The following is a 24,248-nucleotide window of genomic DNA, read 5'->3' on the forward strand; positions in this document are numbered from 1 at the left end:
ATACAAAAAATTAGCTGGGCGTGGTGGCGGGCACCTGTAGTCCCAGCTACTCAGGAGGCTGAGGCAGGAGAATGGCATGAACCCAGGAGATGAAGCTTGCAGTGAGCCAAGATTGCGCCACTGCACTTCAGCCTGGGCGACAGAGCGAGACTCTGTCTCAGGAAAAAAAGAAAGAAAGAAAGAAAGAAATTAGATGGTGAAGCTGTCATCCAATAATCTTCCTTTTCAAATTTTTATATTCGTTAAGTTAGTCTCAATATTCTTACTGATGGATTTCAAAACAGATAAATGCTATAAAATAACATATAAGGGAAACTTATGCCAACAAAATGGTTTCTTTTAATTTTTATTATTTATTTATTTATTTATTTTTGAGATGGAGTCTCGCTCTGTCGCCCAGGCTGGAGTGCAGTGGTGCGATCTCAGCTCACTGCAAGCTCCGCCTCCCGGGTTCATGCCATTCTCCTGCCTTGGCCTCCCGAGTAGCTGGGACTGACTACATGCACCCACCACCACACCTTGCTAATTTTTTGTATTTTTAGTAGAGACGAGGTTTCACTGTGTTAGCCAGGATGGTCTCAATCTCCTGACTTCATGATCCGCCTGCCTTGGCCTCCCGAAGTGCTGGGATTACAGGCGTGAGCCACTGCGCCTGGCCGCCAACAAAATGTTTTGTTTTATGTAGTAGGGTTCTATATGAGATTTCTGTTTTTCTATATGAGATTTCTGTTCTATATGAGATTTCTGGTTTGTTTGTTTTTTTTTAAATGATCTAGTCTAGGAGTCAGTAAACTATAGCTCATCAGCCAAATCTGGCCCTTCGTCTGTTTCAACAAAGTTTTACTGGAATACAGTCACAACTACTCATTTCTATTAATGTATTGTCTTTGGCTGTTTTTGTTACAATGGCAGAGGTATATGACTGTGACAGAGACCATATACCCTGCAAACCTAAAATAGTTACTATCTGGCCCTTTATAGAAAAAGTTTGCCGACTCTGATCTAGTCACACGAGTAAGTCACTGAACGTAGAGGCTGATATATCACCAATTCCCTGAAATGTCACTTGTGGATAGTTCCAAAATATCTTTTAACTTTAGAATACTATAGAAAAGTACACATTTTCAGAAAGCAAATAAATCTTTCCTTTACTCGTTAAGTGACTATAGGAGTGCACTATCACAGACTAGTAATAAAACCTATGTGATCTCAATTAACAACGAGCAAGTGACTGGGAACTCACATGAGATTTTGTTTATTTATTTATTTATTTTTGAGACAGAATCTCGCCCTGTCGCACAGACTGGAGTGCAGTGGTGCAATCTTGGCTCACTGCAACCTCTGCCTCGCGGGTTCAAGCAGTTCTCCCACATCAGCCTCCTGAGTAGCTAGGATTACAGGCGCAAGCCACCATGCCTCGCTAATTTTTGTATTTTTAGTAGAGACGGGGTTTCACCATGTTGGCCAGGCTGGTCTTGAACTCCTGGCCTCAAGTGTTCCGCCTGCTTTGGCCTCCCAAAGTGCTGGGATTACAGGCGTGAGCCACTGTGCCTGGCCTTCATATTGGATTTTGCTTCAAAGACTTAATTTGCAGTGAAAGATTATATACACATCTGGGCACAATCTTTGTACCCCCTTTGAAGTACTGATTTTTTTTTTTTTTTTTTTTTTGAGATGGGGTCTCGGTCTGTTGCCCAGGCTGGAATACAGTGGCACGATCTCAGCTCACTGCAACCTCTAACTCCCAGGTTCAAGCGATTCTCCTGCCTCAGACTCCCGAATAGCTGGGATTACAGGCACGAGCCACCAGGCCTGGCTAATTTTTATATTTTTAGTAGAGACAAGGTTTCACCATGTTGGCCAGGCTGGTCTTGAACTCCTGACCTCAAGTGATTAGCCCACCTAGGCCTCCCAAAGTGCTGAGATTACAGGCATGAGCCACCACGCCTGGCCCAACACTGACTTCTAAATACCTTGCTTCTTCCTGGATATCACAATCATACCTATCCAGGCTTGCCCAAGGTTTTTTTTTTTTTTTTTTTTTTTTTTTTTTTTCCTGAGACGGAGTCTCACTCTGTCTGTTGCCCAGGCTGGAGTGCATGCACGATCTTGACTCAATGAAACCTCCACCTACCAGGTTCAAGCTATTCTCCTGTTTCAGACTCTCGAGTAGCTGGGACTATAGGCATGTGCCACCATGCCCGGCTTTTTTTTTTTTTTTTTTTTTTTGAGACAGAGTCTCGCTCTGTCTGTTGCCCAAGTTGGAGTGCAGTGGCGTGATCTTGGCTCACTGCAAGCTCCACACCATTCTCCTGCCTCAGCCTCCTGAGTAGCTGGGACTACAGGCACCCGCTACCACACGTGGCTAATTTTTTGTATTTTTAGTAGAGATGGGATTTCACCATGTTAGCCAAGACTGGTCTCAATCTCCTGACTTTCTGATCCGCCTGCCTCGGCCTCCCAAAGTTCTGGGATTACAGGCGTGAGCTGACGCACCTGGCCTAATTTTTGTATTTTTAGTAGAGACGGGGTTTCACCATGTTGGCCAGGCTGGTTTTGATCTGCTGACTTCGTGCCTGGCCAGTGCCCAAGTTTAAAGATGATGCTTACCCATCCCATTTACACATTCAAAAAAGGGAAATTCTCAAGATGAAAATCTTATTTTAATTATTCTATGTTCATTGGATAGTTCTAAGTGGGACAACTAGTTCATTTACTTTTCCCATCATGAGAAGGAATTTTGCAAAATGGAGCAATGTTATATAGCAAAAGGGGTGACAGGTCAGGTTGCAGGGGAAGACTGCTTTGGGCATGCCCTTTGTTTTCATACCCAACCTTGATTTTCACTTTAATTATATAAGGAGGCATTTCCAAAGGCCAAAAGCAAAGAGCAATTTTTATTCACTATATTTTGAAGAGCCTGTACTCACCTGTCTTGCCTTGGGAATCAGGTGCTGTGATTTCCATGATGAGATTTTCTAAAGAAGTACCTTTGCAATTGATTTCTTCTACCAGAGTTTCCTTACTTGCCCAGTCATCTAGTAGACTCTGTTTAAAGAAGAAAATGGCTAAATGTAGTATCTGGGGCTTTTTCCTCACAAGTAGGGACATCTGTTCTGTATATACTCCCTAGTGTTTTGACAAGCATTAAGAGACCATCCTTCTGATTTATTTATTCATTTATCAAATATCTATTGAACATTTACTATATGACTGGCACCATGCCAAACACTGGGATACAAAATAGAATTATGACACAATTTCTAAAGCCAGAAGCTCAGATTATCAATTGCATTATAATGTGATAAATGCTATTATAGTATTATGGACAGTCTGTGAATTCCAAGAGCATAAAAGGAGTTCTATCTAATTCTGAATAGAGGAAGGAAAGCTTTGAATTAAGATAATGGCTGGGCATGGTGGTTCACACCTGTAATCCCAGCACTTTGGGAGGCCGAGGCGGGCAGGTCACTTGAGGTCAGGAGTACAAGACCAGACTGGCCGACATGGTGAAACCCCGTCTCTACTAAAAATACAAAAAAAAATTAGCCGGGCATGGTGGCAGGCACCTGTAATCCCAGCGACTCAGGGCGCTGAGATGGGAGAGTTGCTGGAACCTGGGAGGCAGAGGTTGCAGGGAGCCGAGATCATGCCACGGCACCCCAGCCTGGGTGACAGAGTGAGACTCCGTCTTAAAAAAAAGAAAAGAAAGATAAGAGTTTGCCAGATGGACAAGAGGGAACAACATGCATACAAAGATTAAAAAAGAAATGGTAACTAGAGGATAAATAAGGAGCTAGATATTGAGATACAGAAAAATACATAGAATCATAGGCTATACTTTGCATTTATTAAGGAAACTTTATATTGGGTTTGAAATCAAAGATTCAACTACCACAGAAATCCATCAGGAAACAATGGCATTTGCTCTAAGACAAAAGTACCACATCACGTTAAGTCTCCAAAATGTCTCCTGCCATAGTTGTAGGATTTTACTCCTTTCAGAGCAAGGACGCCATTCTAGCCTTCAATGCCCTCCTCCATACTGAATATCCCTGACAATCTACTTAGTTTGCTTTTGACTTTAAGCTGCAGAGAAAGGCACAGAGCTCTACTCATATTGCCTAATTTCAAACTGACCCTTGGTCACTGCTTGTCAGTTCTTTAATTAATCACTCTCTTTTTTTTTTTTTTTTTTTTTGAGACAGGGTCTCACTCTCTGTCGCCCAGGCCAGAGTGCAGTGGCACCATCTCAGCTCACTGCAACCTCCACCTCCCAAGTTCAAACAATTCTCTGCCTCAGCCTCTTGAGTAGCTGGGATTACAGGCACCCGCCACCATGTCCAGCTAATTTTTGTATTTTTAGTAGAGATGGGGTTTCACCATCTTGGCCAGGCTGATCTTGAACTCCTGACCTTGTGATCCACCTGCCTCGGCCTCCTAAAGTGCTGGTATTACAGGCGTTGAGCCACTGTGCCTGGCCATTAATCACTCTTGATTCCAAAGAGCCGCAGTCCCCAAACTATGGCTTTACTCACAGAATATTTTACATTTTTGAGGAAAATACAGTGACATCTGTTGAACACCATATGAACAACTACTAAGTTGTTTGGACCTAACTTCTTAGCAAGTAGAAGTATTAGGAGTTTTTTTTTTGTTTCTGTTTTTTTTTGGCCTTGAGGTGCCATGACAAATTTCTTAAAACACCATGGGCACTGTGAAACAAAAATGTTGGGAAAGCTCTGTCCTAGGGAATTCCCAACAGCAAATGCTCCTGGCACTCACTCTGCGAAAGCAATCAAACTCTTTTCTTTCATCTGCTCAAGATGAAGTATGCTTTACTGAGAAAATAAGGATAAGTGCATGACAGTCAGAGGCATATTTGGCTTATTTCAACAAAAGGAAGACATAGGTTAGAGGTGTAAGCAGAGGCTGGATAATTACGGATCAAAGACAGTACAGAAGGGATTTTGCAGGGAATGGGAGGAAGGTTGGTCCCATCCTTGAAGGTGCCTTCCAACCATCTGATTCTAGCTTTTCCTTTACTAGCTGAAGTAGTACTAGTTCTTCTATCCTCAATTTCCTGACCATATTATCTGGTTACTTGCTCAAATATATTTGTCTAATTCTCAAACATACAAAGAGAGTGTACACTTCTCAAGGACTGTATAGGTAGATTGTTATCACATGAAGAAAACGGAGGAATTTCTGTTCTGATGCAGACTGACAACTTGGATTTCTCATACATTTCCCCACCACAGCTGGAGACCAGTTAATACAAGTACTCAAACCAGTGCCTAGCCCAATTCTTGGAGTCCCTTTGTTCACCTACCTTCAGGTGTTCAATCTGCTTTTCTAACTCTTTAGCACTCATAGAAGTTTCTGTAGGTGGAATACTCCCTTCAGTTTCTTTCAGCCATTTCTGGAAGGTCCTGACCAGCTTCCGGAATTCATCCAACTGTTCCTGGCAAGATGATGCATCTTTCTCTCTGTCAATGAAGCAGTTTTGTTACTTGCCAGACTGTTTTATAAAGTCAACTTGAGCTAAGACTAGTTCATTCTGTGACTCCAGACATCAGTTACCTAACATGGCCTTTCTTTCTCATAATCTTTTCCAGAGCAGGTTTGGCTGAACAACCACATATAAGGTTGAAGCATACCAAACTCAGGAATATATTGCCCTTGTTTGGACATTTCTGGGGAAAGAGGTCTTCAATCTTACTCTAGGCTAAAGTGAAAGTGAGAAAAACTAAAGGGAGGCTGCTATTTAGGTACTGTGATACAATGGAAAGAATGCAGGCTTTGGATCTCAATTCCAGCCCTGCTACATTTTAGCTATTTGACTCTTTCAAGGACCAATTCAAGTGCTGATTGCTTTAGCAAGGAAGGTGCCGAAACTGAGGCTCACAAAAGTTAGGTGATTAGTTCTAGATTAATCATGCCAATGAATAAACTAAATCAAAAGGAAAATTTTGGAAATGGCCATATCTATCAGACAGATGTCAATCCAGAAATCCTGATTCCTCATACAGTAAAAAGGCCCTCAGCATAGGGGAAGAAAAACAAAAGCTTTCTTGACCTTTGTCCCCATCCTCTCCATTAGATAACCTGCTGCTAATAATGTTGGTTTGAGCAACTCTTTTCTTCTAATCACTAAGGCAGTTATCTGCTAAATCAAGATCATATTTATGGCTAAACTCAGATAAGAAGTCTTGTTCATGCTCTTAAATCTATGTGAGGTTGTCCAATGGGGAATCCTGGCTTTTCAACAGGGACCAAAATCAGCCATATATTCCCTTGTTTGCCTTGAAAGAAGAATCCAGATACTCTTCTAAAATAGCAACTTAAATGTGGTCAAAACAAGCAGGGGGTCTGGGCACGGTGGTTCACACCTGTAATCCCAGCACTTTGGGAGGCCAAGGCAGTAGGATCGATGAGGCCAGGAGTTCACAACTAGCCTGGTCAACATAGCAAGACCCCATATCTTAAAAAAAAAAAAAAAGCCAGGGGAGTGCCAACATCACCCTTAATTATGTCTAGGAAGTCTCTTCCAATTTTTCTCTTCTTTCAAAATTATTCTGTAATCTTACTTGCTGCCTCAAATTTGTTCTGTTTGGTCCAAGTGGCCTAGGCTTCTGATCACAAAGAGAGGGAACTCATCCCTATTTTCTATTAGTTACTATTAGAAAAACCACTAAGTGGCTGGGTGTGGTGGCTCATGCCTGTAATCCCAGCACTTTGGGAGGCTGAGGCAGGTCGATCACCTGAGGTCAGGAGTTCGAGACCAGCCTGGCCAATGTGGGGAAACCCTGTCTCTCCTAAAAATGCAAAAATTAGCTGAGCATGGTGGTGGGCGCCTGTAATCCCAGTCACTCAGGAGGCTGAGGTAGAAGAATTGCTTGAACCCAAGAGATGGAGGTTGTAGTGAGCCAAGATGGCACCACTGCACTCCAGCCTGGGTGACAGAGTGAGACTCAGTCTCAAAAAAAAAAGAAAAGAAAAACCACTAGCATCAAGTAGATTAGGTAGCTTTGCCTAAAAAAAGGCACTTTTTACCCTCCTACGACTCAGTAGTAGAATTTTAGATGCCATCTTTTCTGGTAAAGGAAGAAAAGAGAAAAGATCATTTCACTCCATAACAAGAAAAAATAGTTCCCCAATGCTGACCAACACAAGTGATAACTCACCGCTCTTTAACTGTCTTCTGTAGCTCTGTGAAGTCTTTTCTGAGGTTCTGTACCCTGTCCTGATGCTGAGACAGGTCCAGTGCAAAGCCACAAGAGCTCAGTTCAGTGACCAGGTGCTCAAGAGTATCTAGGTTCTCCTGTTGGTCTTCCATTTCCAAATTGAGCTCCTGTCAAGCAAACAAGGAAATGTATTAAATCCTCTAATCCTTATAAATATACTCTAAAAAGAAGGAATAAGGAAAGACGTATGCTTGCCAGGTCAAATGCTAGATCAAAACAATAAATATGTAACTCAGTGCAAGTTTAAAAAAACAAACAAACATTTTTTCTTTTTCTTTTGAGACGGAGTTTTACTCCTGTCACCCAGGCTGGAGTACAATGGCGCTATCTTGGCTCACTGCAACCTCTGCCTCCTGGGTTCAAGCGATTCTCCTGCCTCAGCATCTCGAGCAGCTGGGATTACAGGCTCCTGCCACCACGCCCAGCTAATTATTTTTTGTATTAAAAAACCCAATTAAAAAATCTGATAAATATGTAGGACATCTTCAATCCACTGGAGAGTGGCTAAGAATTACAAAACAGTCTTGTCTCCTCTAAACAAACATTCAAAGACTTGGGAGGTACCATGACAGGACCTAAAGAATGAAAGTTTCAGGAGTCAAATACACCTCACCTGAAATTCAATCACACTTTGCCACTTACTAACTTGTGATCTTAAGCTACTAAACTACTCTAAGCTTCATGGTCTCTTCTATAAAATGGGGGTAAACACATTATCTCCACTATTATTTAACATTATACTTAAGATATCAGCCAGGCCCAGTGGCTTATGCCTGTAATCCCAGCACTTTTCGGGGCAAAGGTGGGTGGATCACTTAAGCCTAGGAGTTCAAGACCAGCCTGGGCAACATGGCAAAACTCCATCTCTATTTTTAAAAAAAAAGTTAATTTAATAATTTTAAAAAACAGCCAATGCAATTAAGAGAAAACAATCTGTGGAGTAAGAATTGAAAAAGAAGAGATAAAACTGTATTTGTAGGTTACATGAAAGTATATTTGTATGGCCGGACACGGTGGCTCACGTCTGTAATCCCAGCATTTTGGAAGGCCAAGGCAGGCCCATCACTTGAGGTCAGGAGTTCACGATCAGGCTGGCCAAAATGGTGAAACCCCGTTTCTACTAAAAATATAAAAATTAGCTGGGCATGTTGGCGCACTCTGTAGTCCCAGCTGCTTGGGAGGCTAAGGCAGAAGAATCACTTGAATTTGGGAGGAGGAGGTTGCAGTGAGCCAAGATTGTGCCACTGCACTCCAGCCTGGGCAACAGAGTGAGACTCCGTCTCCAAAAAAAAAAAGGCCAAAAGGCCAAAAGGCCAGGCATGGTGGCTCATTCCTGTAATCCTAGCATTTTGGGAGGCCGAGGCAGGAGAATCACTTGAGTTCAGGAGTTCAAGACCAGTCTGGCCAATGTGGTGAAACCCTATCTCTACTAAAAACACAAAAATTAGCTGGAAATTGCTTGAACCCAGGAGGCGGAGGTTGCAGTGAGCGGAGATTGTGCCACAGCACTCCAGCCTGGGTAACAGAGCAAGTCTCTGTCTCAAAAAAAAAAAAATAAAGTATATTTGTAAAACCCAAGATAATCAACAATAAAATGAAATCAAACAACGAAGTAGTTAAATAAGGTAGCAGGATATAAAATTAACACACAAAAATCATTAATGAAAACTTCAACTTACTATAGCAACACAAAAGGCTCAATATTAGTAATCAACTATCAAGAAACACAAAATCTAAATTTTAAAACACTTCTGAAGTTGGGTGCAGTGGCTCTTGCTTGTAACCTCAGTTGCTGGGGAGGCTGAGACCCCTGAGAATCACCTGAGCCCAGGAGTTTGAGGATGCAGTGAGCTATGATCATGCCACTGCACTCCAGCCTGGGCAACAGAGCAGGACCCCATCTCAAAACAAAAAAGAACAAAAAAATAAAAAACACTCCTGAAAAACACAAAAGCAGATCTGACTAGATGGAAACACATCCATAAAAGTGCATGTGTATGTATTTGCTTATGTATGTATATGCGTTTGTGTGAATAAATACATTTAGTGTGACCCACATAAAAATGCTAACAAGTTTTTTTCTCTAGAACTAATGAAGGTGATTCCTAAATTCACATTGAAAAATAAATGTGCAACTACACCTATGAAAAACCTTGAAAGAAAAAAAATGAGGAGGACTAGCTCTCTACCACACATTAAAATATACCATAAAGCCTCTATAATTAAAATAGTATGCTCTGGTACATGAATAGAAAGACCAGCAAAACAGAATAGAAAATCCAGAAATAGGCCGGGCGAGGTGGCTCATGCCTGTAATCTCAGCACTTTGGAAGGCCAAAGTGGGTGGATTACTTGAGGTCAGGACTTCGAGACCAGCCTGGCCAACATGGTGAAACCCCGTCTCTGCTAAAAATACAAAAATTAGCCAGGTGTGATGGCGGGCCCCTGTAATCCCAGCTACTTGGGAGGCTGAGGCAGGAGAATCGCTTGAACCTGGAAGGCAGAGATTGCAGTGAGCTGAGATCATGCCACTGCACCCCAGCCTGGGCGACAGAACAAGACCCCATCTCAAAAAAAAAAGAAAATCCAGAAATAGACTCAAAGACATAAAAATTGTGTATATGATGAAGATGGTTTCTTAAATCTGGGGAAAAGATGGATTTTTCAAATAAATGATACAGGTTGGATATTCTTTATGCTTGGGACCAGAAGTGTTTTGAATTCCAGACTCTTCCAGATTTTGGAATATTTGCATTATACTTAGCAGTTGAGCATCCCTAATCTGAAGTTCTGAAATCTGAAGTGCTCCAATGAGTCTTTCCTTTGAGCATGACCTCTTGAGTGTCATGTTGGCTCTCAAAAAGTTTCAGAGTTTGGGCTGGGTGTGGTGGCTCACAGCTGTAATCCCAGCCCTTTGGGAGGCTGAGGTGGGTGGATCACGAGGTCAGCAGATCGAGACCATCCTGGCTAACACGGTGAAACCCCATCTCTACTAAAAATACAAAAAAATTAGCCGGACGTGGTGGCAGGCGCCTGCAGTCCCAGCTACTCGGGAGGTTGAGGCAGGAGAATGGCGTGAACCCAGAAGGCGGAGCTTGCAGTGAGCTGAGATCGTGCCACTGCACTCCAGCCTGGGTGACAGAGCAAGACACCATCTCAAAAAAAAAAAAAAAAAAGTTTCAGGTTTTGGAGCGTTTCAGATTTTGGATTGGGGCACTCAACTTCCATTATGAACAACTAGATAGACATGACAGAAAAAGGTAACATGATTCGTACTTCAGAATAAGCTTAAATTCTTAAAAGATTCAAATGTAAAAAAAATTAAAACAAGTTTTAGAATAAAGCATGAATAAATTTTTTCATAACCTGGGTGTGACAAAAATCTTTCAAACTATGACTAAAAATACATATTTAATAAAATACTCATAAAATCTTCTATTTAGAACAAAAATTCCACATTTACGGCCAGGCACGTTGGCGCACGCCTGTAATCCCAGCATTTTGGGAGGCCAAGGCGGGCGGATCACGAGGTCAGGAGATAAAGACCATCCTGGCTAACACAGCGAAACCCTATCTCTACTAAGAATACAAAAAATTAGCCGGGCGCGGTGGCCGGCACCTGTAGTCCCAGCTGCTCAGGAGGCTGAGGCAGGAGAATGGCGTGAACCCGGGAGGCGGAGCTTGCAGTGAGCTGAGATCGCGCCACTGCACTCCAGCCTGGGCGACAGAGCGAGACTCCGTCTCAAAAAAACCAAAAAAAAAAAAAAAAAAAAAAATTCCACATTTACATGGCAAAAAACACCATAAATCAAAAGCACAAACTGGGAAACAATATTTCTAACATAACACAAATAAAGAATTAATCTCTCTAATATATAAGAACTCTAAAAAAAAAAACTTTAAAAATTGAGAGAAAGCCAAAAATCTGGACCAAAAAACGACAAAATACATGAACATATAGTTCACAAATAAATGACTCTTAAATGTAAAAATATACTCAATCTCGTTCATAAGAGAAATAAAAATTAAAACCACATTCACATATCATGTTTTACCAATCACACGAGAAAAAAATTAAAAGCTTGATAATAAATTTTGTTGGTGAGGCTATAGAGGGGGAACAGGTACTCTAATACACTGCTGGTGGGAATGCAAAATGGTGAAACTTCAATGGAGGGGAATTTGGCTATTTCTAACAAAACTACACATGTATTTACCCTTTAATGCAACAACTCCACTCTAGGAACTTATTCTGAGGATACGCTTCCAATATTATGGGAAAAAATACACACAGCTATTCAGTAGTAACAGCACAATTTTGGAAACAACAATTCAAATTTCCACCACATATGAGTCTTGTTGGCCAGGTGTGGTGGCTCATGCCTATAATCCCAGCACTTCGGGAGGCCGAGGCAGGCGGATCACTTGAGGTCAGGAGTTCGAGATCAGCCTGGCCAACATGGTGAAACCCCATCTCTACTAAAAATACAAAAAAACTATCCAGGCATCGTGGCAGGCACCTATAATCCCAGCTTCTTGGGAGGCTGAAGCAGGAGAATCGCTTGAACCCAGGTGGAGGTTGAGGTTACAGTGAGCCAAGATTGTGTCACTGCACTTCAGCCTGGGCAACAGAGCACAGAGTAAGACTCTGTCTCAAAAAAAAAAAAAAAGATAAAAAAGAAAAGAAAGGAAGAATCTTGTTGATTAAACTGTAATTCTTCTACACAATGAAAGTATGGTTTAAAAAATGAAGATCTCTGTGAATCCATATTAAGTGATTTCCAAGACATATTAAGTAAAAAAGCAAAGGATTACGTAATATACCCTTCTTTTTTGTAAGGAAGAATGGAAAATAAGAATGTGTGTGTATGTTCATTTTGGTAAAAAGAAATAGAAAAAAATAAACCTGAAATGTGTTACTATGGGGATGGGTGAAAATGGGATGGAAGAGATAGGAAAGACAATGAGAATATATCCTTATTCACTTCCTATACCTTGAGTATAACTTTTTGAATAGTTTTAACTTTTGACCTATGTTAATGCTTTACATATTTAAAAATAAGTTTAATCAACAAAGGTAGAAAAATGAAGTCCTAAAGTTGAATACAAATAGAAACAAATCTAATTATATAAGAAATTACAGAAAAAATAATTCAGGTAATTTTTGAACACAGTACACAGTGGGTCATAGGCTAAGGACAAAAACAAATCCAAAGAAATCTTCAATTTTATTTAGCAGGTTTGTTATTGGTAGAAATACTAGTGTAATTCTAAAACTATCTTATATTTATTGTAGAATAAAACAAATAAGTAAATATATTAAAGTTGCTGGGAACTAGGGTTCTCCCTACAGGAAAGAAAGATACAAATGTGGAAAGGAGGAAGATCCTGTGGTGTTGAGTTGAAACTAGACTATCAGTATGATTTTATGATATAAGAAACATACACATATATTTCCTAACACTATCTATTAAAAAGAACCTAAAAGTAGTGACACTCCAGTAGCTCATCTAGTGTCCAGATTTGGTTTCTAAATATCATTCCCCACTAAAAGTGGGACTCCTTGGATAAATAGCTGATTTCAGATAGGGGACAAGGAAATACATTATTGTGCCACAAATATCTTAAGTGCCAAAAGTGCTCTTATGCTGAGGAAGACATGTCAAAAAGCCACAGGAGACAGCTTGAAGGGGCTCCCACTGACCACATTTGGGAAAACGTTAAGTATCATAAAGAATAATGGTAATAACAAATATAGAAGCCCTTAATGATACTCTCTTTTATATTTTTATAAGAGAGGGAAAACAATTAGCAACTGGTGAATCTAGATGAAGAGTACGCTGGTGTTTAATGGACCATTCCTTTTGCTTTTCTGTAAGTCTGAAATCATTCAAAGCAAAAAGGAGAGCAAACCAAACCAAACAATGAGATTCCACTTTAATATGGAAAAAGTTAGAAAGCTAGATAAAGCGAAGGCAGCAATGCAGAGATATAGGAATGCTGAAGTCCTACAGGTGGGAATGTGTGCTGGTACAGCCATTCTGGAGCTCAAATTGGCCACTACTGAGTCAAATTAAATTAATATATGCATATACTATGACTTGGCAATTTTACTTCTGGGTATATATCTGTGGTAGTTGTTAATACTTTTTACCAAATATTTCTAGCTTTGGACCTTCTAGGTATGTGGTGAGATTACATTTCCTCACCCTCTTGAAAGGTATAGGTGGTTTTGTGGAAAGTGCTTTGACTAATAAAATGTAAATAAATATAATATGACCTTTTACCACTGAGGCAGTAATCATGAAAGCTTATATCAGGATGAAATCTCCATCAATCTGCATCCCTTGAGTGACTATGATGAGCTGAGTGGCCCTGCTGATTTGGGCTGAACATGTAGTAAGAGTGAAAAATAAATATTGACTGTGTTGGTTTAAAAATGGACAAATGATACCTAGTTTACGGGATCACTGTAATAATTCCCAAAGATAATGCAGGTAAAGTTTCCAGTATACTGACTCATGTAGTACGTGCTCAGTAAATGCTGGTTCGCTCCCTGCCCTTCTCTTCCCTTTATTCTGCTAACATGGCAGATATATCCTCACCTGGATCTGTTGGAAGAAACGTGTAATATCTTGATCTGGCTGATTTCCAGAGGCCAGCATCCGACTTTTGTTTTCCATGAACTGCTGCAGCTTACCAGAGAGATGTTCAAACATCTCTGCCTGGGGCAGAAGCTTCTTTAGGGAGCTCTCCTTTTCTTGCTGCTGTAGACAGAGCTGTTTGAACCGCTGGCTCACCTCTGCCAGTTTGCCCTGCAGCACTGCTGCTGTGGTACTGTCTGCTGTCTCCATGAATCGGGTCACCATCTCACGGGTGGCCTCCAAGCTGCTCTTTTGCCGAGCAATGTCCTGCTTCAATTTCTGTCATGAAGAACACGTCTGTCAGCTCCTGGCTCACTTATTCCAGGACATCTGAGCCACAAACTAATAACTATATGCTATCTCACAAGGGGGACTGGAGGACTGCAACTGAGCCTCCAGAATACCACACATCTCATCACCTTAGTTCTCCACCCCTTCTACCACATGACTTTGCTATCTCCACTTTCATTCCAGCTCAACTGGGTAGAAATATCTTTACATGGATTAGTTATCATTTCTAAATCTTATTAGATGATTCACAGATGTTAAGTTCCCTCTTGTTACTTTTTCAACATTATGTAATGATGGCACACAGCAAACATAGCCTCTACGCTAGCTCTTGGGACACAGATCTTACCATATTTGTGGCTAAGGCTTCCTGGATGACTCCTGATGAGAGTGATGACACCTGCTTCCCTTCCAGGTTTTGTTCAACTTCCCCAATAGACTGTAACAGGCTCTCCAGGCTTTCCTGGACACTCTGAGATTGGGCAATTGCTTTCTGCAGCAGAGAAGATCGCTCAGCCAGGCTGTAGGAGAGGCTTTGGAAGTGGCTGAGTATGGAATCTGAAAAATCAGGCCATGAAAAGAAAGAGTGGAGACAATTTTTGTATTATGCTTTTAAAGACTTTATTATTAAATAATAATAATAATAATAATAATTATTATTATTATTTAATAATAAAGTTAAAAAAATAATAATAATTATTATTATTATAGGGATGTGGTCTCAATATGTTGCCCAGGCTGGTCTTGAACTCCTGGCCTTAAGCAATCTTCCTACTTCAGCCTCCTAAAGTGCCTGGATTACAGGCATGAGCCACCATGCCCAGTCCTACATTGAACATAGTAATTGTAATAATAATTGACATTAAGACCAATAGAAGGAATAAGTTTGAAATGCATTAGTATTAGAGCCAAGTTCAATAAGCATTAGTTATTTACCGCATACAAAGAACCAGAAATTGTACTAGATGTTGAGGACTAAAGATACTTAAGTATCTTATCTGACATCTACAACTTAAGACTTTAAAACAGAGCATAGGCAGAGGAAGACCCATCACAATTAATGATAAAAATAAAATCTTAAGTGGTATATTAATACTAGAAGTACTGTCCTCGAGAAGCCCAGAAGGAAGAATAATTATCTTTCGTTTCTTTTGAGGAGTGGAATGGCTAAGCCAAGCTATTTAACATATGCATTACCTCACATACTTATCACTTTTTTGTGGTGAAAACACTTAAAATATACTCTCGCAGCAATTTTCAAGTACACGATATATGTGTGTGTGTGTATATATATGTGTGTGTGTATATACATATGTGTGTGTGTATATATATATTATTATTATTGTTTTTTTTTGAGACGGAGTCTTGCTCTGTTGCCCAGGCTGGAGTGCGGTGGCACGCTCTCAGCTCACTGCAAGCTCCACCTCCCGGGTTGACGCCATTCTCCTGCCTCAGCCTCCGGAGTAGCTGGGATTACAGGCGCCCGCCACCATGCCCGGCTAATTTTTTTATTTTTTTATTTTTTTTTTATTTTTAGTAGAGACGGGGTTTTCACCGTGTTGGTCAGGATGGTCTCGATCTCCTGACCTCGTGATCTGCCTGCCTCGGCCTCCCAAAGTGCTGGGATTACAGGCATGAGCCACCACGCCCGGCCTGTATATGATATATTGTTATTAACTATAGTCACCACGATATACTCTTGGCTACATCTTGAAGCATGGGCAATATTTCACCATGCTTGGTAAACATTCAATAAATGTTAGCAGCTAAGCAATAGGAAAAACTTCAGGGGTAATACGATGTAAGTGGTTTACTTGGGAAAGAAAAGAAGTAGATGTGGCTAGAAGATAGATGCCTGGGGAAAAGGGACTGAAGCCAGATTGTGAAGGTCCTTCAATGGTGCAAGAATAAAGTTCATTAGAGGATGAGCTCTTTGATGACAATCTATGTCTATTCATGTTTATATTCTCAGCCTCTAGCCTGGCACCACAGATATTTGCACAACACAATGTGACATATTGCAGAACAGAGGTACATACTAGGAATTAAGGGAGTACTATTATACTGCTGCTGCTTTATACCTGTAGTTTCTTGAACATGCTTGTGGTCTGGGGCTGGCTCCCCTTCAATTTCCATTATGTCACGAGCTACTTTTTGGAGTTTTTCCACAGGTACTTGGTGCTCAGCCAATTCCTCCTGCAACTGCTGCTTGTCCATGAAAAAAACAAAAGAAAAACATCTAAGTAATCAAAGCTGATTCTAGGAATCTGGAGCTACTGAACAGCTTTACAGAATAATTCTAAGTTTACCCATAGCCATAAATATTAGAAGCAAGTGTTTAGCACTCAGATCTCGTCCAAGGCATCCCAACCACTGCCTTTATTTTATGTAAGCATTTGCTTTATTTTGGGGTACTTTACGCCATGGAATACAAGGTCTTGACACCACAACACAGCCTGTGTCCTGACTTACCTTTGTTGTTGCAAGTTGCTCCTGGAGAACTCCAGGGTCAGAGGCAACAGTATCTGAGAGGAGCTTCTCCACGTTGGCCTCACAAGTCTGCATCCAGGCCTGCAGGCTGTCAGCACTGTTTTGGAATTGATGATACTGGCCTAACAGCATATTCAGGTGAGATCCTAATCGTGTACACTGTGCCAGAGAAAGAAAGGTAAGCAGACTTAAGCAAGGTCAGGCCAAAGGCAGCAGCTGCCCAAAGAAAGAGGCCTGGCTTTGTTACAGAGAACTCACTGTAACTTCAGATAATGGTAGTGCCAGAACCCATGGATAGATGGGTAGCAATGATCTGTAAGTGCGGGTCCCCATTGTTTGCTCCATACTATTCACCTTGACCTTCTTACATACCCAGGAAAATTTAATGAGATGTATGACAAGCCCCCAAAGAAATGAACACAAGGTTGCAGACAAAGGTAGGGGTTAAGAAGTGCAAAAAGTATTCTTTCTTGGGGATTAGAAGTGTTGGCAGAAGGCATTAAGACAGGTAAGAAGAGCTGACTGGATTCTAAACTTTAGAAGAAAGAGGAAGTTCTTTAGATAGGAAGGAAGGTAAGGATTCACCCTAGATGCTCTGTGAAATAAAGACAGAAATAAAGACTGTGCAATTGGTTTAAATTTCCCCTGTGTGCTATGTCTCTTGGGAGTCCAAGTCTGCTGGTCAGAATACAGGAAGGGGAATACTTCCACCTTCACCATCAGTGTGACATACTCCTGCCAGTGCTAGGTATTAGGTATTAGCTAGCTATCAGGCCTTTGGGCTAATACCTATGTATTTTACATTTTTTGCATTGTTTGTGAAGACCTTCTGCCCGTGGTCCAAGTATAAATCAGCTCTCCTACTATGTCCTGGAGTTCTTATTCTGAGCCCCAGACACTACCTACATTGTGTGAAGGCTGCCATGATTGTTTCACCAAGGATGCCAGGAGCTGCCCCCTTACCTTTGAGTGGAGAGCAGTGTATCTTTCTGTTGCATCCTTCAACTTGTCCTTTACTAAGTTTCCAATTTCTGATGGTTCTTTGCCTTCCTTAAAACTGTTTTCCATGTCCAAGACTTTCTGTCCTGAGATAGTCACAAATCTCAAGTCTCCCTTGTGGGAAATGACATCCTCTGAGAAGCTTCCTTGCCGCTTTAGCAGGGAGGGAAGGGCCTCGGGGCTGCTGTCTCCCTTATGCATGTTCTCCAGCTCTTTCTCAGATCGTTCCAACCAGCTTTCAAACTCTCTATGATCCTGCAGAAATTTCTGCAACTCATCCTGAAGTGTCTGCACCTGCTTCAGTTCTGCCTCTGATTGGGCCAGGGAAGTAGAGTATTGCTCCTTTAGCTCTCCCAGTTTCTCTTGCAGCATCTGTTGCTCCTCAGGTGTGAGATTGTGGCCATGCTGATCCAAGAAGGCCTGAGCTGACTGGGTGGCCAGAATGAAATTTTGCTGCTGGGACAGCAATTCTTGGTGACGGGCCTGGTAAAAAAAAAAAATCCCCCCAAACAAAGGACAATCAGTAGGGAATCCACAATAATTTGAAGTATACAAGACTGGATTTCATACTCCATGTGAGGTCTGCTTACATTAAGCCTTAGTCTTTTCACCCACATTGCTGTCAAGTCATATACCTCTCTCAGTTTTGCTGCATCTCACATTTTTCCCTGTTAACTTCATTTTATTCAGTTCAGCCCCTTGTTTTAGGTATAGCCCTTTAATTTAGATGCTCACTCTTAAGTTGTACTTATAATCTTTAAGGACCATCTACCTATAAGCTAGAAGTAGGGAAAGGTCTCTACCTCTACTCAATAGACCACTTTTCCAGCTGCTCAGAAATCACCAATATCAGTCACTCTCTAAACAGTATGCCACATGCTAATCCCCTCTGAACTGACACGTATAGGACTTCATGGTTTTCAAAGAGATTTTACATGTATTATCTCATTTGCTTTGTGGCACAACCTATAATGTAGGTAGACAATATAATACCCATATTAAGAGTAAGTGAACACCAAAAAGACGTTATATATCTTGACTAAGGTCATGCAGTTTGTTAAAGAACAGAACTGCAACTCAAACCTGACTCTCTTCGCTAAACTGTACAAATGGACAACTAATAATCATCTACATTAGTGGAAGGGTAGCTGAATAAATCATACATATGACTATATAAAAATTGTAAGTTCAGCCAGGCACAGTGGCTCACGTCTGTAATTCCAGTACTTTGGGAGGCCGAGGCAGGCAGATCACAAGGGTCAAGAGATTGAGACCATCCTGGCCAATATGGTGAAACCCTGTCTCTACTGAAAATACAAAAATTAGTTGGGCATGGTGGCACGTGCCTGTAATCCCAGCTACTTGGGAGGCTGAGGCAGGAGAATTGCTTGAACCTGGGAGGCAGAGGTTGCAGTGAGCCAAGACCCTGCCACTGCACTCCAGCCTGGCAACAGACTGAGACTCCATCTCAAAAAAAAAAAAAAAAAATGCAAGTTCTTAACTGTGAAATATGTCACTCATGTGTCCATGAAGACTGTCCCTACTAGGAAAGGCCATGGAAAATTAATTCAATAATTAGAGAGTAAACTGTATTTCTGGGTAATAATAAGTAATTTGTACTTTTTATTTGTATGTACTGTGTCTATGTGCTTATACATAGACCTTCTTTCTATTCCAATGGAATATGAGTTCTTTGAGGAGAGTTGTGAGCTTTTGTTTTGAAACATAAGATGTTCTTCCTGAGTCTAGAAGACAGTGGGAGCTGTCAGTGTTCCTGACTACCTATACTGTTTATGCCACTACTTAGAGAAGGACTACAGATCATCGTCTAGTTTTAGCCTATATCAACAGCAACCTGATAGCCTCAGCTTCCCACATCATTTCAAGAAAGCTGAGTGACTAGGAGGCTGTTGCAGGAGTATCACTGAAGCTAGGTTTTTGAGACCAGCCTGAGCAACAACATAGCAAGACTGTCTCTTAAAAAAAAAAATTAATGAGGCATGGTGAGTCCACACCTGTTACAGTGAGCTATGACTGTACCACTGCACTTCACCCTGGGTGGCAAAGTGAGGCCTCTTGTCTTTAAAAAATAAAAAAAAGCTGGGCTCGGTGGCTCACGCCTGTAATCCCAGCACTTTCGGAGGCCGAGGCAGGTGGATCACGAGGCCAAGAGATCGAGACCATGCTGGCCAACACGGTGAAACCCCGTCTCTACTAAAAATACAAAAATTAGCTGGGTGTGGTGGCATGCACCTATAATCCCAGCTACTCAGGAAGCTGAGGCAGGAGAATGGCTTGAACTCGGGAGGCAGAGGTTGCAGCGAGCCGAGATTATGTCACTGCACTCCAGCCTGGCGACAGAGTGAGACTCCGACTCAAAAAAAAAAAAAAAAAAAAGCGGAAGTGAAAAAGAAAGCTGGAAGGACAAATATATCTTGCTCAATTAGAGAGTGAAGTGGGAGCAGTACTACAATTTTGTCTGTATATCACCCAGGTATCCTCCATTCTCACCTTCCAACTCATCTACCTATAAGGCAGTTTCCTTCCTAGAATGGAGATACCACTTGGTTAGGTTGACTGCTGCCAGCAAAAGGTGTCAGAAGTGCCCTATGACAGCAGAACCATTTTTGCTCTGTCCTCTTATAAGACTACCAGGGCTTTGGGGGACACATTATAATGGACCTTCCAAAAGCGTCATGCAAGAGGCAGAAATCCTATTAACATAAAATATGACAATGGTCCACACAGGCCACTGAACACAAGTATTCCAGCTAAGCCAATATTCTTTCTATAAAGGTGTCACCACTAAAATATATGATCCACGTGTTGTAAGTGTCCTAAATATGTAATATTCTTTCAATCATTCAATAGAATGTGCCTGTATATGCCAGTTGATGCCCTTGAAGATGGTTTACTGGGTTGGCTCACTGGCTTATTTCTAATTCCTGGCATATGGCAGCTATTCAGTAATTACTAAATGAATAAATAAATGAGTAGAAATAAACAGTAAGAAGTGACTTCTGCTTTTTTGTTTTGTTTTGTTTTGTTACAGAACAGGCAGCCTGTAAGAAACAGTGTGCGTTTTCAAGCCTAGCATCTAGAGGGCAATACAGACAACAAAACAATATCGAATGAGAAATGCTAAAAAGTAGGAAAGGGTATAAGAGGAACTTATAGGCTGGGCACCTGTAATCCCAACACTTTGGGAGGTGAGTAAATCACCCGAGGTCAGGAGTTTGAGACCAGTCTGGCCAACACAGTGAAACTCCATCCCTACTAAAAATACAAAACTTAGCTAGGCATGGTGGCACATGCCTGTAATCTTAGCTACTTGGGAGGCTGATGCATGAGAATTGCTTGACTCCAGGAGATGGAGGTTGTGGTGAGCCGAGATCGCGCCACTGCACTCCAGCCTGGGTAACAGAGCAAGACTCTGTCTCAAAAATAAATAAATAAATAAATAAAATAAAAGAAAGAAGAGCATATGGGGGAATATACACCCTAACTTTGGTGAGGGTGGTGAATTAAGGGCTTCCTAGAGGAAGTGAACTCTAAGCTGAGATCTGAAGAATGAGTAAAAATTAACCAGTAGCTGGGCCCCCTCCCTTACTTTATGCAATGGAGAAGCAAGTAAGTTCCAAGAGCATGAAAAGGCCCAGAGGAAAGTGAGAGCACAGTTTAGCCAATAAACTGAAAGGAATCAATATAAGCAGATGCTCAAGTATAAACGAAGCTGACAGATAAGGCCAAATAAGTAGACTAGATCCCAGTGGGTAGGGGCTGAGAGGAGAGTTAACCAGGTAATCTTTTTTTTTTTTTTTTTTATTATACTTTAAGTCTTAGGGTACATGTGCACAATGTGCAGGTTAGTTACATATGTATACATGTGCCATACTGGTGTGCTGCACCCATTAACTTGCCATTTAGCATTAGGTATATCTCCTAATGCTATCCCTCCCCCCTCCCCCCACCCCACAACAGTCCCCAGAGTGTGATGTTCCCCTTCCTGTGTCCATGTGTTCTCACTGTTCAATTCCCATCTATGAGTGAGAACATGCGGTGTTTGGTTTTTTGTCCTTGCGATAGTTTACTGAGAATGATGATTTTCAATTTCATCCATGTCCCTACTAAGGACATGAACTCATCATTTTTTATGGCTGCATAGTATTCCATGGTGTATATGTGCCACATTTTCTTAATCCAGTCTATCATTGTTGGACATTTGGGTTTGTTCCAAGTCTTTGCTATGGGACTGTAAACTAGTTCAACCATTGTGGAAGTCAGTGTGGCGATTCCTCAGGGATCTAGAACTAGAAATACCATTTGACCCAGCCATCCCATTACTGGGTATATACCCAAAGGACTATAAATCATGCTGCTATAAAGACACATCCACATGCATGTTTACTGCGGCACTACTCACATTAACCAGGTAATCTTGAGGGCAACAGGGAACCATAAAAAGGGCTAAGCAAGGATATGGCATTTTAGAAAGATTCCTTAGTAGTAAGGAGAATGGACTGGAAGGTACAAACCAACAGGCAAGAAGACCAGTAGAAGCTACTATAATAATACCAGTGAAAGCAGACAGTGGTTCTAAACTACAATAATATCTTAGTAAAGATGAAGAAGTGTAGCTGACTTTGAAAGAAATATAATTAGCATAAGATTTGATGACTGATTTGACGTAGGCGAGTGAGAGAGAGAATGGAATCTAGGATGATGTCCTGTTCAGACAATGAAGTGGGAATAAAGGAAAAAGAATGTTTGATTGTGGGAGGAGTATCATAGGAAATAGGAGTTCCATTTTCAGGCTGATGTGCTTATGGGCCCAAGTTGCAAATAGGCAGACAGATTTATATACCAGTTTGTAGCTCGGGACAGAATCAGGGCTGGAAGGAAATGCATACACAGAATTCATTAGTGCAAATGGCAATTACAGTGTTGTGAGTAGAAGAGACTGCCCAAGGAAAGTATGTTCTGAAAGATAAAAAGAGGGCCTAGGATACACCTGGAAACATCAGTATTTGAAAACCTGGCCAGAGGAAAGTAAGAAAGACGGTCAGGGCAGAGTAGTATTATGGAAACCAAGGGAGAAAGTATTTCAAGAGGAGTGGCCAACAGTGTCAAAGCTGCTGAGACATCAAAGAAGATACAAACTGAGAGGTGCTCACTGGATTTAGGGGCAAGGTGATTGTGGTTACTTGCTCAGGGCAGGAGAGATTTTTCTAGTATAGTGAGGATAAGCTAACACCCTTACCTTCATCATCTCACGTTGCTTGTCCAGTTTCTCTGGGGCTTGATTCACTCCCATGTAACCATCAGTGGTGTCCAAGGCTCCTTTCTCCAAGCTAGCTCCCGAGAGCTGCTCCATTCCTGGAAGGTTGGTCAGCAGCTGTCCACCAGATGATCCTACTGAAGTTACCCAATCCAGGAGAGCATCGATCTTCTTCTTGTTCTCTGCCAGTTCCTTTGCTGCTTTACTCTGAAAGCCACAGAGGTAGTCTAGTGAGAAGGCTTTACATACTCAATCATACAACCACAGGTTAAGTAATGGGGTAAAGGGGAGGAGAGAATTTTATGCTAATTCTAAGACTGGGTATAAACAGTCTTTGCACATACAAAAGAGAATTCATATCTTTAAATCTTTTGAAAAATTATTAAAAATATCTCTACATTTCATTATATCTTACTGCTTAAAAAAAAAAAAAAAAGAGGCAGGACACAGTGGCTTACTTCAGGATCAGGAGTTTGAGACCAGCCTGGTCAACATGGTGAAACCCCATCTCTACTAAAAATACAAAAAATTATCTGGGAGTGGTGGTGCACGCCTGTAGACCCAGCTACTCAGGAGGCTGAGACCACGAGTATCATTTGAACCTGGGAGGTGGAGGTTGCAGTAAGCCAAGATTGTGCCACTGCACTCCAGCTTGGGTGACACGGCAATACTCTGTCTCAAAACAAAACAAATCCTAGGATTCAGAAATATTTTATTAAGAGGTCACTTAGTCCTGCCACCCCAGCAAGCTTCACAGAATCTTTTGAGGTACACAGAAGTGCCGGACTGGCATGGTAGGGTAAGAAATAGCAGTCACATTCAGTTACCTGGCTGTTCTTTCCTAAAGGAAAGACAAACTTCTTTCATCCTTTCCTCAACTAAACAGAACATTTAGCTCTTTTTAAATTTTTTCTCTCACCTGAGGCTACAGGGAAACATTTAATTCTTCAACTCGCCTCTGAAATTCTATTTACTGGCTCTACATGTATTTTAATAAATTAAATAGGTTATGCCAAGTTATCTATTCGTCTATTTCAAAATTCATCTTCAGGTAATTTATTTTTCTTTTCCATGTTCTCTACTTTCCTCATTAGTGTCAGCATCCAAGGCTAAACAAAGGATTCAAATTCAATCTGCCAGTGCTGAGTGGGGTACAGAAGGTCATTTGAGACTTTGGCTTCTCTTTGGTTTATCCCAGTGCCATGATTCCCATCGTAACTACAGAGGCAGCTTGGGGACAGCTTTCGGCTAAGACTTCATAGATATTTTTCCCTAGTACTCTTAGATCACCAGTCTAGACTC

At 41.3% G+C, this 24,248-nt stretch overlaps 1 protein-coding gene across 14 annotated transcripts in view; it reads right to left on the reverse strand.

The window, feature by feature from the left end:
- The window catches only part of MACF1 (microtubule actin crosslinking factor 1), a 401,556-nt gene that overhangs the window by 111,425 nt on the left and 265,883 nt on the right, over positions 1 to 24,248 (reverse strand). For all 14 annotated transcript variants that reach the window (XM_054528608.2, XM_063715153.1, XM_063715090.1 and 11 more), the window contains 9 exon segments: positions 22,929 to 23,153; positions 17,633 to 18,151; positions 16,652 to 16,828; positions 16,261 to 16,384; positions 14,529 to 14,737; positions 13,853 to 14,170; positions 7,188 to 7,354; positions 5,333 to 5,489; positions 2,931 to 3,048 (listed from right to left, as the gene is read on the reverse strand). In XM_054528608.2, coding sequence (XP_054384583.1) covers positions 2,931 to 3,048; positions 5,333 to 5,489; positions 7,188 to 7,354; positions 13,853 to 14,170; positions 14,529 to 14,737; positions 16,261 to 16,384; positions 16,652 to 16,828; positions 17,633 to 18,151; positions 22,929 to 23,153 — 2,014 coding nt within the window.

The sequence above is a fragment of the Pongo abelii genome, chromosome 1, assembly GCF_028885655.2.
Source record: "Pongo abelii isolate AG06213 chromosome 1, NHGRI_mPonAbe1-v2.0_pri, whole genome shotgun sequence".
Classification (NCBI taxonomy): domain Eukaryota; kingdom Metazoa; phylum Chordata; class Mammalia; order Primates; family Hominidae; genus Pongo; species Pongo abelii.